We start from the raw sequence: 16,049 nt of genomic DNA on the forward strand, positions 1-16,049 counted from the left end.
CAATAACTCATACAGATTTTTAATCAAAATATAACAGATCAGCCTTCAATGAGAAGACGAATTTTTTGGTCTGTCTTTTTTACTGTTTTTTAGACAGCCGATCTACGAATCTATTGCTGCTATTTTCTGTCAATCTGATAGCTATAATTTTTTTTACCGGAAGTACTATTCGTTCAGACGCTGTTTTGACCTAATAGTGAAAGTGAGTAAAATTGCCGTGTGAACTAATTTTTTCTGAGCGAGAGAAGTTTTTTTAATCATGCGCCGCGTTTAGTGAATGACTTGACTTTGAAAAGTAGTTTTTGACTGATTGGTACATATAGATAACCGTTTTTAGCCGTTCTTTTGTCTAAGTGGCCCAGTTTTTTTGCTTGTAATTTGGTTTTTTGTGGAAATAGTTTTTATTCGATGCTATATTGAAATGTCAACCTCGGAAATTGATACCACAGTGTTTTGCAGAGCCTGAAGATGCGTTTCAAGTTCAAAATTGGCACAATTCTTGATTTTTTGGTTATTTTTTGGCTTTTTTTCTAATAACTTCTTCCTTTTTGAATCTTTTAACCGCCTTTTTGTCAAAAATCCGTCAATATGGCAACTTTTTTTTGATAATTCATATACTCAACGCCTCTTTCTATCTCGATGTAATTTTGTTTTATAAAATTGTACATATGAGAATCCGATTTTGGTAGATTTTTACCGATAATTCAGTTTTTCTGTTTGTATTTTGGTTTTAATTACTAGAAATGGTCTTTTTGTGCAACATGATGGACTTTAATTTCGTTTCAATAAAAATTCAATCTTTTTTGGCGTTAAATTTTTGAAAAATAGTTAAAACTTTTTCACAAATGCAGTCTTAAAAGTTTTTTTGACCATTTTTTTTGCAAAATGTTCCGATGTTTCGTATTTTCTCTATTTTCCATTGTTTGAGTTCTCTTCAAGAGGATAGATCTTCGTATCGGATGGCTCGTTATCTTTGCTATGTCTCGAATGCTTAATAATGAAATGTATTCGTTTTTCTTGATTTTTTTAAATTTGATTTTTGAAGAATATCATTTTGTTGCGGTGTTCCTTACATTGTGTCCATATTCTTCACATTCTAGTTAAAATCATTCTAGCTTCGGGCTGGCACCTACATTTATTTTCGGTATATTGATTTTGTCAGCTGTTAAAAATTGAATGATTTCAGCTTTTTCTTAGATTTTGGTCATTTCTCTGGTTTGCAATTGATCTCATTCAACATAAGGCAGTACTGAGAGTCTGCTATCAAGACTTTTCCAAAACATCCACTTATTAATGGTTACTGCAACTTTCTTTCGGCCTTGGTTTTAATTTAAACGATTATTTGCCTTTGAATATTCCTCTGCTGCTTATGTCTTTTCTATGATCAATTTAATTTTGAATTAGTATGAAATCATGTTGTCTAGCGTATGTACATGGAAGAATTATATGCTCTTTTTTTCTTAATTGCAGTGATTAGAAGTGTAATAGTTTTCTGATTCTTAACTTTGAGCATTCTTTTTTTTGAAAAGTTTTAATTAAGTTTCTAAGATTATTATCTGCCGTTTGCTTTCGCGATCTTTGAGATTAGAATCATGAATTAATTATTTGAGGGCAATTGATAGCCCTATCAGCTTTTTCAGCCTATCAGTATTTTGACCATGTAAACTATTTCGGACTTTTTCAACGTAACCAAACGTTTTCAATATTATAAAAATTTGGTGCGTTTTGTTTCTCTTGGTGACAGTCGTTTAAGTCACCAAATTTTAGATCAGACCTGGGAAGGCAATGAGTAAATGGTTTAGTACAAACGGTAATGGCTTCCGCTGCACTTACGGTTTTGTTTTTGAAGTTCTGACGCTTCGAGTCGCTTCCGGAATTCTTCCGGCTATGTTTTTATTTCGTTGGCATAATTTTTGTTACGTTCATATGACGTCACAGCTACTTTTTGTTCATTCGTTCATGCAATTTCAACTTAATTGCATGTGTGACGTCATTTTTCGCTTTTAATGGAGCGTGTTTTTTGTTCATGCGCGTGGTTAAATTTTTGGTCACACTTGACTTACTTCACTCTCAAAATTGACTTCCTCACTTTGAAATTGACTTTTATTCACTTTAATTCAAAGAGATAAGGTCAAATGGGTGTGTGTCACTCTAAATGAAGGTTATTTGAGATCAGCTAATAGAGGCAACAATAACTTATACAGATTTTTAATCAAAATATAACAGATCAGCCTTCAATGAAAAGACGAATTTTTTTGGTCTGTCATACTGTTTTTTTAGACTGCCGATCTACGAATCTATTGCAGCTATTTTCTGGCAATGTGCCAGCTATGTTTATAAGGATTGGGCTTACTTTTTTGCCGAATGAGGTTTTTTTGCTGCTATATCTTATAATTGGTTTTCTGGGTAGCGTGTTTTCCCAATTTACGAGTCGCTTTTACCGCTTTAGAGCAAAAGCCTGAGTTAGCAAAAGACTGTTGAGTTAGCACTGTCAAATGTTGGCTTAACTTTATATAGTCGTTCGGGTTTTATTGTTTAAGTTTAAATATGAATTTCTGTCATTTCATAACTATGATTTTCGAACTTTTTTAACCCTGAATTGGAATGTTGTACGTTTTGATACAGAAATTGGCACGTTTTTTGATCCGGGCACGTTTGAAACTTTGAATGTTCGACGTTGAATAATGATATAATTCTTCAGGTGTGTTCTTCATAATCAGCTCTCTCGGATTCATTCTCATGTTCCTCTCGGCCTTTGCCCTCGTAATGCGATCTCGTGACTCGGACGGTCGACCCTGTTGCATGGGCAAAGATGTCGACAGTGAAAAGTCTGAACTCGTTTTGGATAACGGACTTGTGGCCAAAATCAAAGATACATACAGGAACAAAATAGTGGAAGGGTCGGCCGTGGTCAAAGGAGCTATTTCTGGAGTGTTCATTCTAATCTTTTTGATTTGTTTGATTTACAGTATTGTTATTTTCTCGGCCGACGACGACAATGAGGCATATTATGGATACGATCGAACGCAGATGATGCTACCAGAAGATAATGGAATGTACATGCTTGATGTTTTGAATAAATATTACCCCAAAAACGGACCCCTCGTTCAGCTGATTTTTAACAATAAAGCCATTTATCATTTTAATGATAATGCTACTGCCGCAGCTTGTGGAGGAAGTTACTGCTTGAAACATTTCGATGTGTTGAACAAGGAATTATTCCCAGCATTGTGGGAAAGCAGTAAGAATACATGGACAGGCTGGCTGATTAATTTCTATAGTTCTTTTATCGTCGCATTGCAAGATGACGGTGAAAAATCACTGATAAACCAGGAGGCAGTTAAAAAAATGTTTTCGCTCGGTTTGTTCGCTACTGCTCCTCTGAATTCTATCTACAACGATCTGGCCCGTCTCCACGTTGATGATCTAGAGCCTCCTTACGCACCAAAAATGGACGGAGATCCTTACACCCGAATGTTCATCAGGCAGAAATACTTGACGCACACTGCCCAAGAGGTCAAATTCATGAAGGAATTAGAAATGGCTCAGGAAAAATTGGCAAAGTCTGCCAGCCCAGAATTGAACAAATATTATCCTGCCGATTCTTTTGAATTTTACTCCAACTTGTTCCCGATGTACGAAAGTAGTAGAGACATTGTTCCCAGGACCCTTTTGATTCCCGCAGCTGTAGTAGGGTGTATTATTTTCACCCTTTTCGCAGCATGTATTGCCCTCCCCCATCCGTTCGCTCATCTGGTTGTGTTCCTGAACGGGTTCATGCTCTTCTTCGAGTTCTTCGCATTCCAATTCATGCTGGGTACTACTATCAATAACTTCTCAATGAGTTACTACTTTTTAATGTTTTTATTTGCAGTCGAGTATTCAATGTACCCGACCCATTTGAGTCTCAAGTACATCCTGTCCGGGGGTTCATTCCGGTCACCCTCCCCCAGTCCTATCCCAGCTCTGGTCATCCTTGTCATAGCTGTAATTTCCTTCCTCATTATGCTAATTGTACCTCTGTATTCGCTCGTGGCTATTGCTATTCGAAATTGTATCTTCGCATTTGGAGTTATCGGACCTCTACATGAGTTGCTATTCGTGCCCTCGTTGTGTGGTCTCGTCATCTGCAAAGGATCTAACGATGATAAGGAGACGCCCAAGGAGAAGATTGTGTATGACGTCAAAATGAGTGAAGTAGAAGCCAATGGCACGCATAAAGAAGTTGAGGCTTGATTCGTGACTTGAATTGTTGACCCATTTTAATTGCTCTAAAACGATTGTAAAAGTGCAAGTAGAACGAGCTCTAAATGGTAGCAATACACAGCTTTTCTCAATTATAAGGTTGTCAATAGTGATAGAAAATGGACTCTGTCGACCACTTCTTTTTATCACTACCACCCTGTTTAAAGATTATTTGGGCTAAAACATAGCTTATCCGTGTCACTATAAATGTACAATTATGGGGGTATTTTGGAAAAAATGTGACATTGACACAATTGTGAACATCGAAAATTACCGAATTACATTCCATTGAAATGCAGTTTCAAAATAAGGAGAGAAACAAATAAATTATTTTAACTAGACTATATTGAAATGCGTATCGCTCTGAAAAAAGTTATTTCGCGTTGGTTTAGAGCAATTGTTCTGACACTAGTCGATTGTGTTTTAACTGAATTAAATCAATGTTATATCCCTGAGGTTTAATGAAAAATGTGAGTAGTGCTAATGAACGAATCATAAATGAAGCTTAACAAATTCCTACCCTTTGTTTTAACTCTTTTCATAAAGCGTATTTATTGCTAATTGTGAAGTAACATTCATAATCTTTGTGGTGGAAATAATGTATCGTAATTAATAAAATTAGACTTTTGGTAGCATTTTGGTTGTTATCATGTTCATGATTTTAGTTAATGAACCAAATCATCATTTGTTAGTAAAATTTTTTCTGGAAAAGATTTAAAACCTTCCCCTTTTCACGTTGCAAAATTTATTTGGATGAGAAATTTTAGCCTGATCGACTAGCCGGGAATTTGCGGTTGTGAAAATTTCCGCCCTGTAATCTGAAAGGGGTTAACATGGAAACATTCAATATTATTCGTTTAGCAGCTCATGATCACGTAATTGGAAAAAAAATCTGTGATCTACATTGTTAATGTTTTTTTGGTTCTACTTTTTTTCGCCCAAATACAGTTTAACCCCCATACTTCAGCACATCTTTTCAATCCTATAGCATTTCAATCCAAAATCTTTTCCCCACTCCGTACGAATCTAATGTAATCGATTGTAATTATAAAATTTATGAGGAATTAAAATCTTGGGGAAATAATAGGGGTAAATGATAAGGGGTGAAAAGGTGGGACACTCCACGCGAGTGAAGGGGATTGAGCTTTAAGCAACTGAATACATCAGAGCGTTTGTTTTTTTGCTTGTCTTATTTATATTCTGCGCGGCACGTTTTCCCTATCCTAATAAGGGTTATATCCATGCTGATATATTATTTTCCGCAGTGACAGTACGGTAGCTCGTAATCAGAAAAATCTGAAGTTTTTCGTTGTTAAAATGAGCCCTGAAGAATTGAAATTATGGTAAGTTTATAGCCATAGACAGTGATGTGAAACTTTTTACTCGCATTACTTAAGTCAAATTAAATCAGCGTTTTTTGGGTTAATTTTTCTTCTGAGGGTTGACAGGCAGCATTTCATTTTTTTTTGAACAACAATGCACAAGAAAGCACCTCCATTTGAAGGTCCCTTTAGTTTTACGCTTGCATACTTTTATGATCAATTATCGATAACTTTTTTACCCCACGGATATCCTAATTTGCGGTCCTGCCAACCTATGAAATTAAGATTATGCGTAATGGCAACTTACCAGAAGCTCCAACGTTAAGTTGATAAACTCTAATCTCACAGCAAAAAGAAAGATGTCTTAAATATGACATGTTCTCAAATTTTTTTTACAATTATGATAGTTTTCATACTGAACGGCAAAAGTAAGTTATCAGCCCCTATTTTCACGAAGTAAAAATTCTATTCTTGACCCAATATTACTCCAACTTGAAATTACCCTCCGACGACAATTTTTAAACCCTTGATCACCAACAATTGTCCTATCGCCTACCTATGAAGTTCAGCTAAAACGCAGCGTTCTCTTACCAGAAATCCCATTGTAAACTTGATGAACTTCAGCGAAGTTTCACAATTAAAAAAGTTGTCACAAGATGTGATATAATTTCAGGTTCGTGCAACTAAGTTCGGGTTAAGTTTGCACTTGTGTTAAACCTTAGAGGGAGAAAAGATGTGAATTGTGATTTTGTGGCGAGGCGACTAGTAAAAGGGATCAATATCGTAAAATTGTCTTCGAAGGCTGATTTCGAGGTTGAGTAATATTGCTTCAAAATTAATTTTTTACTTTTGGAAAATATGGGTGCTAAACCAATTTGGCTGTGAAGTATAATTCCGTTTAAAACTGGAAAGAAAACGTGAATAAATTGTAATGTTGTGATAGTTTTGTTAACGGTGAAACTTAGATGTGAATCTCGACGACTCGACATTGGGTTCTCTTGTAGGTTACGCTTATGGAAGATACCATTAGCTCTTTTGTCAATCTGTAGGATAGTTTGAGATTCAGTGTTTTTCAAGACTTGTTCTGATTTTTTAAGACATGTCGACTCATTATATTCGTTGGTTTTGATTGCGGCTGGTTAAGTTGGAGGGCATTAACCTGCGCTGAAGGATTTTAGCTTCCCCAATTAGTCAGACAAATGAGGCTTGCTCATCAAGTACACTCTCTGTAGGCATCAATTTAATGTAAAAAAGATAGTTTTTAACTTCTTGAGCTGTTAATCTTCCTTTCTCAGATTTTTGTTGGTGTCCTTTGTTTTTTTAACGATGACAATGGTTTCGAAGAAATTGAAATTTACTTTCACAGTAATATTAAATAATTTTTGCTTTTAAACCTATTTTCCTTCGTTTTTAGGGCTTCTATAAGAAAATGAGTGAAGTTTTTTTTGTTTTGACTTTTAACATTTGTGTAACTACAAAGAGGCCAAAAGCTGTCAAGTGCGCTCTAGTGTAGCTTTTAAATGCAAATTGTGTGTGTTTGTGCTTCACCGTTTTGTTCTGGAGCATTCTTTCAATTTCAGCTCTCGAGTGATTTTTTTCACGCTTCATTTCTTGAATTTTGCGTGCAGATTTTTGCAATTGGTCTTTTTCAGAAGTTCAGCTGTTGCTAAACCAAAAGCGATTTTAAGATAAGGCAGCACAAGGGCCTGATAGCTGAGTGGTTAATGGTTTAGTGTATTAACCCCGGGTAACAGTTCGAACCCCTCCCTGGTTGGTATTTTTGGCACCCATGAAAATTTATCTAGGCTACGGTCCCCCTGTGAATTAATTTGCCCGCCTGTTGTTCGAGAGCAATCTGTCCGATGCTCGTTGGTTCATGTTTTCACTCCGTTTTTTTCCGCAACTGTTTGGCTGACGTCAACTTTACGAGAAACTTTTGTATTGAAGTTAAGACTTAAACAATTTTTTTGGTATGCTTCATGAGCAAAGCTTTTTAGTTGCAAATGCAAGACTGATTGTAATCTCTGCTCATGATTTTGGAGACATTCTGATTTTGTCTTCCCTGCTTTCTTCGCCATCGCTGCTGGGTTTTTGATAGTCGGGCGTGTTCTTTTACCTGACAGGCATCTTTTCCAATTTTTCTGAAAAAGTGTGAGTGTGAAGACATCAAAACAAAAGAATTTGAACTGAATTGATCAGTTTATGAACGAATGTAGCAGTTGACTGTACGGTCGCTGTTTTGTAATTTTTGATAGCTTTTGGTTTTGAAGAAAAAAAATGGTCAAGAAATGATAATTAGGTTAATGGCATCGTCAAGTTTTTTTGCAATTTTAACTCTGATATGGTGGGGATTTATTACCACGCGAGCTAAAACAATATTATTTACGCGACCTTAAATAAGTGTTGGAATAAGTCTCTATTTGCTCACTATGTACTTTTTAACTGCCAATCCTATGTGAGATATGTTAAGAATAAAAGGATTAAATACAATGATTAATTAAGCAGATTGGAATGATAGAGCACAATTTCGGCATTTTTCCTACTTTGAAAATATTGTGGGGTATCTAATCTTAATCAGGTAATTAAATCCATCTCACTGCTGGATGTGGATATTACTCAAAGTTTTTAGTTGTTAGAAAACCAGCATACTTACAATTTCTGCCAATATTCCCGCTTAGCGTAGCGTAGAAGTATTTGCTCTGAGATTGAAAACTTAGTACAAAAGTAGAAACGTCTAAAGTCGCGCTGGTTGAGTTGAACAACTGATTTGCTTCAGCAATCTCGAGGCTGGTACGTGTTTAAAACTTAGTCAACACGACTATTAATCACGAGGCTTATGACTAGCTCCGAATCAATTCCTGTGTCATTCGTGGAGCCAACTAATATTCGTCTTTTAGTCATTTATTCGTTGCAGACTTGCTGTTGTGAAGAGCGGCCTGGATAGCTTCACTATCCTCCACTTAGTATGCATATTAATAGCGGCACTGTATCAACCTCCATAGTCTATTCAACAGTGTATTAAATAATACATCAGTATTTCAAATGAACGTATTCTTTAGCTCGCTTTTAATATTACCGTCAGTTTAGACTAAATCTAAGGTGTTCACAAAGTCGACGGCTAAATAATTATAGTGCCTCTACGTTATCGATAATTGCGGCGGCAGTTATTCAATTAGTAATACTACAGCTTACTCTTTTAAAGAAGAGAAACATTGTGCTCTATCGTATATATCTTACATTCAGACTATAAAGAGAGCAAAGTTTTTTCTTTACAAAAGTTTGCTTAAATTAATATTATAGATACATCTCTAGAAACGCTAACAATTATTGTTTAGTTATGAAGATTAATAGGTTCACATTGTTACCAAGCAAATTTGTTACAAAGTAGCGCAAAACAACAAGTTTTGTTTTGCAAACTTAAGTGTACAACATAGTACAAAGTAATAGTTACGTAGGGATTAGTTACGATTCTAGCAAATGAGAAGAGCTTTGAGATTAGTTTAAGACAAACAACACATAGGTACAAAATTTGGTATAATCAAGTGGTTTTAATTTGCTCCTTTTGGATCTTTCTGGTTCATCTCTCAGATGGTTCAATTCTGTGGCAAGTAGCTGGTTTGCCTCAATCAGAGTTTTTACTTTGTGTATTAACTCAGCTTAGTTACGGTTTCGTTTAAACTTTTAAATGTAGCTTTGACCAACAGTTCCGTTTTTTTTGCCCTGGAATATATCAAAACCATCGATATGCAGCAAGTTGGTAATTTCTTTTCAACTTCGGTTTTTCGCTTGCCTTCAATGTCCAATTTTTTTTATACGCACGGCTTCTCAAAGTAGATTTTGGTAATTTACTTTGGTTTTTAAAACTTTCAACATGATTGTTTTTTCTTGTCCGTTTTGATCGTTTTCTCTATTGTAAGTTTGTTCTTTTTTTGGAGATGGTACTTTTACCTTCCATCTGAGGGTCATACCAACTCTCAAATTCTTGTTTTTTTCTAAGGAATTTGCATGCTGTTGTTTGTGTTGCTAATAAGTGATCTGGTCGCCAGAAATTGTCACAATGATGTGCTCTTGTATGTTGTGCTGTCATTAATGGGTGTACATTTTGGCTAATGCTTGGATGAATAAATAGTTCAATAATTTCAGTTTTTGGTACTTTGAGATCCTAATCAAATGCCAGACGCAAATGCAGTTTCTGAGCATGTTATAACTGGCTGTCTAAATTTTCAAACCGAGGTTTTTTAAAGGACGGTTTAATCTCTAACTGGGTTTTTACTTTATAAACGAGCTGCTGGACTAAGTTAATAATTTTGCGGAACTATTTTCTTTGCCTATCGAAGCAGTTTTCACTTTCACATTATTGTTATTGTGAAATGTGTTCCCCTCTTATGAACATGCAGTATATATTTTGTATATCAAAAAGAATTGAGTCATCATTTTGCCTGCTGCCGTTTTGTATAATCTAATTTTTTACCCTATTGAATGCTTTGTGTATAACTTACCACTCAATAATTACTATTCCTCATAACTCAGTCGTTTTGATATGTTATGCATATAATTGTTGTACCTCAATTTTCACAGTTTTGTTTCGATGTATTTCCCTGTTAATGAGATGTTTAATTGGTTGTTTTTGAAATAAGTTTACTTGAAATTGATAAATTACATTGTTGACATGTTAAATGATGAGCCACTGATTGACAGTGTACTATCATTGTTATGAATTCAAATTTGTGTATGTGAGGTTTTAAATGAGCTCAAGTCGCCCTCTCGTGACAAAAGTCGTATTTAAGCTTGCAATAAAGAATTCTGGCCTGGACCCCGAACAGTGATAGGAATTTCAAACTGACCAGACTCAGAGTAGAACTAAAAATATTTCTTTGCTAAAAAAAGTCTCAAGATTTTTTTAAACTAAGAATAAGAGAAAATCGCTTTTTTATTCGGATTGGTAATCTCAATAACCAGAGAATTCTTAACGTTCGCGGATAATGCGCTCAATCTTGTAATCCGTTGTCTTTAATGAAAATAATCACCTTTTTTCATGTTCTCAAAATGTGTCAGCGCAAATCTCCAATTTCTGAACCATATAATACCAGATAATACGAAAAACTAACAACTTTGAAACCAAACAATTTGAACTTGATACTGTGAAGAGAATTCATTTCGGTATCCAAATGAAAAACTGCGGATTACAATAACAATAATTGTCAATAACTAAGTGCTGCAACATCGCTAAGTTGCAGATTTTGAATTTTGATTCTCATCTGAAAAGCAACAAAAATATGGCAAATAATAGATATTCCTGCCTGGCAGGCATACCAAAGAGACGTGTGTCTCGTCGATTGTGTAGCCCAGAAGTCTATTAGAGGAGACCTAATGTGTGTCAAAAAACACTTACTGAGTTTTGATTTCCAAAAACACTTAGTATACCATAGTTCCAAATAACCTAGCATGAACTCTTTCCGAATAGCCTAGTCCAAACAACCTATTTAAAACACCCTAGTATACCTTATTTCACACACCCTATTATACCATAGTTCAGCTATCCTAGTATACCCTAGTTCAAACAACCTAGTATACCCTAGCTCCGAATACCCTAATCGAGATGTCTGTTCTAGAACCTATCCAATTGGCCTCTTCAAACAAATCTGTCTGTTTGCAAAACGTGTGAGTGGAAGTACCATTTGTAGTTATGGTGTGACGTGACGTTATCTAAAAATTCGAACATTCAAAACAGTATCAGACATGTTATTTAATTAGAACTTTCTGTTTGTTTAGAAGCAAGCCTCACCTTTATGTATTTGAATAATCATTAACCACTATTGTACCGCTATTGTAAAGTTATATATCAGATTGAATAGAGAATTAACAAAATACTTACTTAAATCATTGTCACTGAGATACTGCAAGCTGAAACTCGGATCCACTTGCATCCACGACCTAAACTTTCAATATTTTTCAACAACATTCAATAATATACGTGCAATATCATTTACATTTAAATATACCAACCCAGTTCAATATCGGGAAACCCTTGGTATAGCACATGGTGACAGAAACGGACACCAACAGCTGAGGAGATCCAGCTGAAACAGATCACAGGCAGTATCTTGTGTTACAATGTCAGCATCCTAAGCCTATCCCACTACACAAAGACAGAAAAACTGGATTTTACGTGCTAAAGATCACCGAAGCAGAAGGGTACAACCCCAGACTACATTTTACAAGTGCTAGAAGCCAACACGTCTCGTCAAACATGGTTCGTTAACCTTTCCAAACTTTTGCAGTAAATTTATACAATGTCCTATCTAACTTGATGAGCGCTCAGTCATTTTGATAACATGAAACCATTTATCATGAAAACAGAATGAGGTGGAAACAGGTATGGAACGACTAGAAATCATCTCATGGTGCTATTGAATTAATTCGTCATAACTTCATCAACTGTGTCATTAGAATTGAAGAAACCTAAGAAAAAGGGCTAAATATTTCAAAGAATTTTGAACACATTTTTGACAAAAAATTTAGAATTTTGACAATTTTAAAACAAAGCACTTAGTTTTTGACCTTTCCTGTTCCTAGATCTTTCAATCACTAATTTTTGATACCTTTTCTGGAAGTTTTATTGAACGAAAGCTACAAGGATTTTCAATAATACAACATGGCTCAACCACAAATAACGTTGAAACCGTACTCAGTCACAGAAAAAGAAAGTTTTAGGGAAATTGAGAGACTACTCAGAAGCATAATAGGAGTTGCAGCGATAGGAAATGCACAACAGGCCAACTTTATGTCATTGCATCTTAAGGATGCTGCCTTAAGATACTTTCAAACATTAGACGATGCTACAAGAGCAGACTTAAATTTAAGTTTAACAGCACTAAGAAATCACTTCTGTAACCCACAGCTACAGGAACTTCATAGAATCAAGTTGGAAAGTTTAAGATTTGACCAAAAAACAGACACACCTGAAAATTTCTTTGTAACACTTCAAAACAGGGCAGTCAGAGCTTATCCTGACCCCACACCAAACCCGGTAGCAGCAGCTCACCCTGCACTAGATGCAGGAGCAGAAAGAGCAAGAATAGCACGTGAAAACGCAGTGAATGCGCAGAATTTACTTTTTGCACAGACTGAACGTGACAATCAGGTTAAACGACTTTTTGTGAAGGGTATGCCAAGTTGGCTACGAGCTAAGCTACTTGAAAAACCAGATACAGACACAGTGGATGATTTATGTCTTTTTGCTAGAAGACAACTGACAATCCATAATCTATGTAAAACAGATGAATACGCAGACGGAGCATTTAGTGAAATGAGTAACACAGTATCAGAAAACTTAGTAAATGCACTTTCAAAACTGACACAGACTAGTGAGGCTATGGAAAATAAAGTAAATGAACTTTCGAAACAGTTTGAAGAGCAGAAGTTGCAACAACAGCAACAAGATCAGGTTTTGGCTCAACAATCGAGCATGAATGCTCAGCAAAATTTTTATCAAGACAGAGGCGATATGAGAGGAAGCTATAGAGGACGCTTGCGCGGTGGTTATAGAGGAAATCGAGGACAAAATAATTATCGCGGTAATTACAACCATAATAATTGTATAGGCCGTGGGAATTTTAACAATAATTTTCCCCGTAATAACGGTCAAATGTTTCCTGCTATTAACCCTAATCAACCAGCCCAACCCCCAGCCCAACAAATGCCTGAATCATCTCAAAATCAGATTCAACAACCAGCTACAGTTCATATAACACCCCCAGCTCCACCGGGTCATATTGCTACGACCCAGTATTCTCCAATGACTTGCTATATTTGTGGTTATCCTAACCATCCCGCTAGTCACTGCGCTCTGAATAATAATAGAGGCAGACGAGGTGGTGGAAGATTTCCATTTCGGAGAAACCCAAAAAACTAGACGAGCCACAAGTTCCAGAAAAGTCCAATTTTTCTACTTTTTCTAATCATCATCATGATTCTGACGATTTAAATAATGACAGTTTCGAAGCAGAAAATGAATTCTGCGCAGTTATCCCTTTGGAGGGAGAATTTCTTTCTTATGTTAATATTCTTTTTGATAATAAAATCAGACGAAAAGCCTTGATTGACACTGGCTCATGCGCCAATGCAATCCCAAAAAATTTATTAGATAGCTTAGAAAGCGCTAACTTACATTTTAAATTTATTGAACCATCTTTCAAAAATGTTAAATTGGCATCAGGATCGCCAATCAAAATTACTCAAGCAGTCGAAATCACTTTTGATATGACAAATCACAGATTTACTGATACATTCTTGGTTTTACCAACAAAGAATTCCGTTATTATCGGAAACCCATTTTTTAAGAAAAATCTCATTTGGATTTGCCACGCTTTCAACCTTTTACAACTGCCTAACCTTACTGTTCAGTTAAATGAGATCAAACCTCAAGGCAAAACGCCTTCTTTTGTTAAAAAACTTAAGAAAATTCCAATTTTTATTAGCAAAGAACAAGCCTTGCCTCCAAACTCTCACCAAATCTTAGAATGCACACTTAAAGAGAACTCTGAAAATTTCTCTGATTGTAGTGGTGTTGTTATACCTAATGATGAGTTTGAGCAATCCACTGAAGTTGCATTAACTTCATCCCTAAGTAGAGCGGAAAAAGATGGGAAAATTTATATTTCCGCCATCAATATCTCTGATCATTATGTTCATCTTAAAGCCAACACTCTGATTGCGTCATTTGAAATTTTAAACCAGTCTCAAGCCAAAAAACTGATTAAAATCGACCCCCAGCTTATAGCTTTAGCTAAACAAAGAGACCCAAATGATTTGGAAAATGGTTTAAACCAGCTCATTCAAATGGAGTGTTTTGATAAAAGTTCCAAAAAACGCCCTAAACCCGAGTACGAAAAACTCTGGTTTCCAACCCCTGAAACTTGTCCTAATCCTGATTCACTTCCGCCCCTTCAACGTGAAATTTTTGACCAAATTCAACATTTTCAAGGTCTTGAGAAAATTGACCCCAAAGCTAATGAAGTTCATAAACAAACATTTTTGGCAAACTTTAATTGGGATAAATCTGTTTTGTCATCTGACCAAAAGGTCGAGGTCGAAAATTTGTTGACAGAGTTTTCTGACATTTTCGCCAAACATCGTTTTGATGTCGGTTATAATACCGAATTGAAAATTAAACTAACACCCGAGCATAACTCGCCTGTTTATGTACAAAGTCCACTCACGCCCATACATTTACGCAATGAGTTAATTGTTGAACTCGCACTCATGCACTATTATGGTTTGATTACCACACTCTCACATTCCAAATACAGTAGTCCAGTGTTTGCGCAGAGAAAAGCATCCGGTAAATTAAGAATTTTAATTGATCTAAGACGAATAAACCACTTGCTAAGGAATGACTATATAAATACTAACTTTCCAATTTCAAACATGAGCAATGCATCAAACCATTTCGCCGGAAAGAAATTATTTACAAAGCTTGATTGTTCACAAGCATACCATTGTGTACAAATGGCAGATGACCTTTCAGTACAATTTTTTGGCATTTAATTTCGCCTCTCGGACTTATGCATACAAATGCCTAGCACAAGGTTTAAGCAAATCTGTCACAGGTTTTAGTTCATTCATCAGGCACTACTTAGATCCATGCTTAGCAGCAAACATATGTAAACAGTACATGGACGATATTGGCAGTGCAGTTAACAATTTCAATGAATTAGTTCCTAACCTTAGAAAAATTTTTGAATGTGTAAGAAAGTCTGGTTTGAAACTTTCCCCAAGCAAATGCGAATTTGGCGTACAGGAAATAACATTCTTAGGCAAAGTTATAACCCCAGCAGGAATTCAGCCCGAAACTCAAAGAATCAAAAAATTCCTCAGTAAATTGACGATGCCTAAAACAGTTAAGCAAGTGAAACGACTTGTTGGTTTTTTGCAATTTTGGCGTGATTTTATCCCTAACCTAGGTGAAAAACTTCTACCGTTTTATAAACTTTTGCGGAAAAATGTTGAACAATTTATAACAGATGAACATGAGAAAAATTTGAAAATTTTAAAAGATGACCTACTTAAAGCAACAACACTTACACTTAGAATGGCGAAGCCAGGAATGCAGTATGTTTTATTATGTGACGCCAGCTATCACGGCGATGGTTTTTTCCTTATGATCGAGGACTATGTACAGGGTAGTAAAAAAGGTGAAAGAAAACATATGCACCAGTTGCTTTTGGAACAAAGTTGTTTAATGAAGCTCAGCTCAAATTTTCAATATATTACAAGGAGTTCCTAGGTCTGTATTTTGCTCTTGATCTTTTCTCTCATTTCATCTGGGGCACTGAAAAACCTGTTATTGTTCTGACGGATAACAAAAGCCTAGTTCAGTTTTTTCAATCAAAAGAAATTCCTCCATCATTGTGGAATTATCTCGATAGATTGCTATCATTTAACCTAGTGATTGCCCATATTCCTGGGAGAGCTAATTAT

General features: G+C 35.7%; 1 protein-coding gene across 2 annotated transcripts in view; it reads left to right on the forward strand.

Moving 5' to 3' along the window:
• LOC142353172 (uncharacterized) overlaps positions 1–4,975 on the forward strand; it is a 393,253-nt gene extending 388,278 nt beyond the window's left edge. For both annotated transcript variants that reach the window (XM_075405388.1, XM_075405389.1), the window contains exon 6: positions 2,702–4,975. In XM_075405388.1, coding sequence (XP_075261503.1) covers positions 2,702–4,236 — 1,535 coding nt within the window. In that variant the 3' untranslated portion in view covers positions 4,237–4,975. The remainder of the gene's footprint in view (positions 1–2,701) is intronic.
• The last annotated feature ends 11,074 nt before the right edge of the window (positions 4,976–16,049 follow it).

The sequence above is a fragment of the Convolutriloba macropyga genome, chromosome 14 (assembly GCF_964194025.1).
Source record: "Convolutriloba macropyga chromosome 14, txConMacr16.3, whole genome shotgun sequence".
Taxonomy (NCBI): domain Eukaryota; kingdom Metazoa; phylum Xenacoelomorpha; order Acoela; family Convolutidae; genus Convolutriloba; species Convolutriloba macropyga.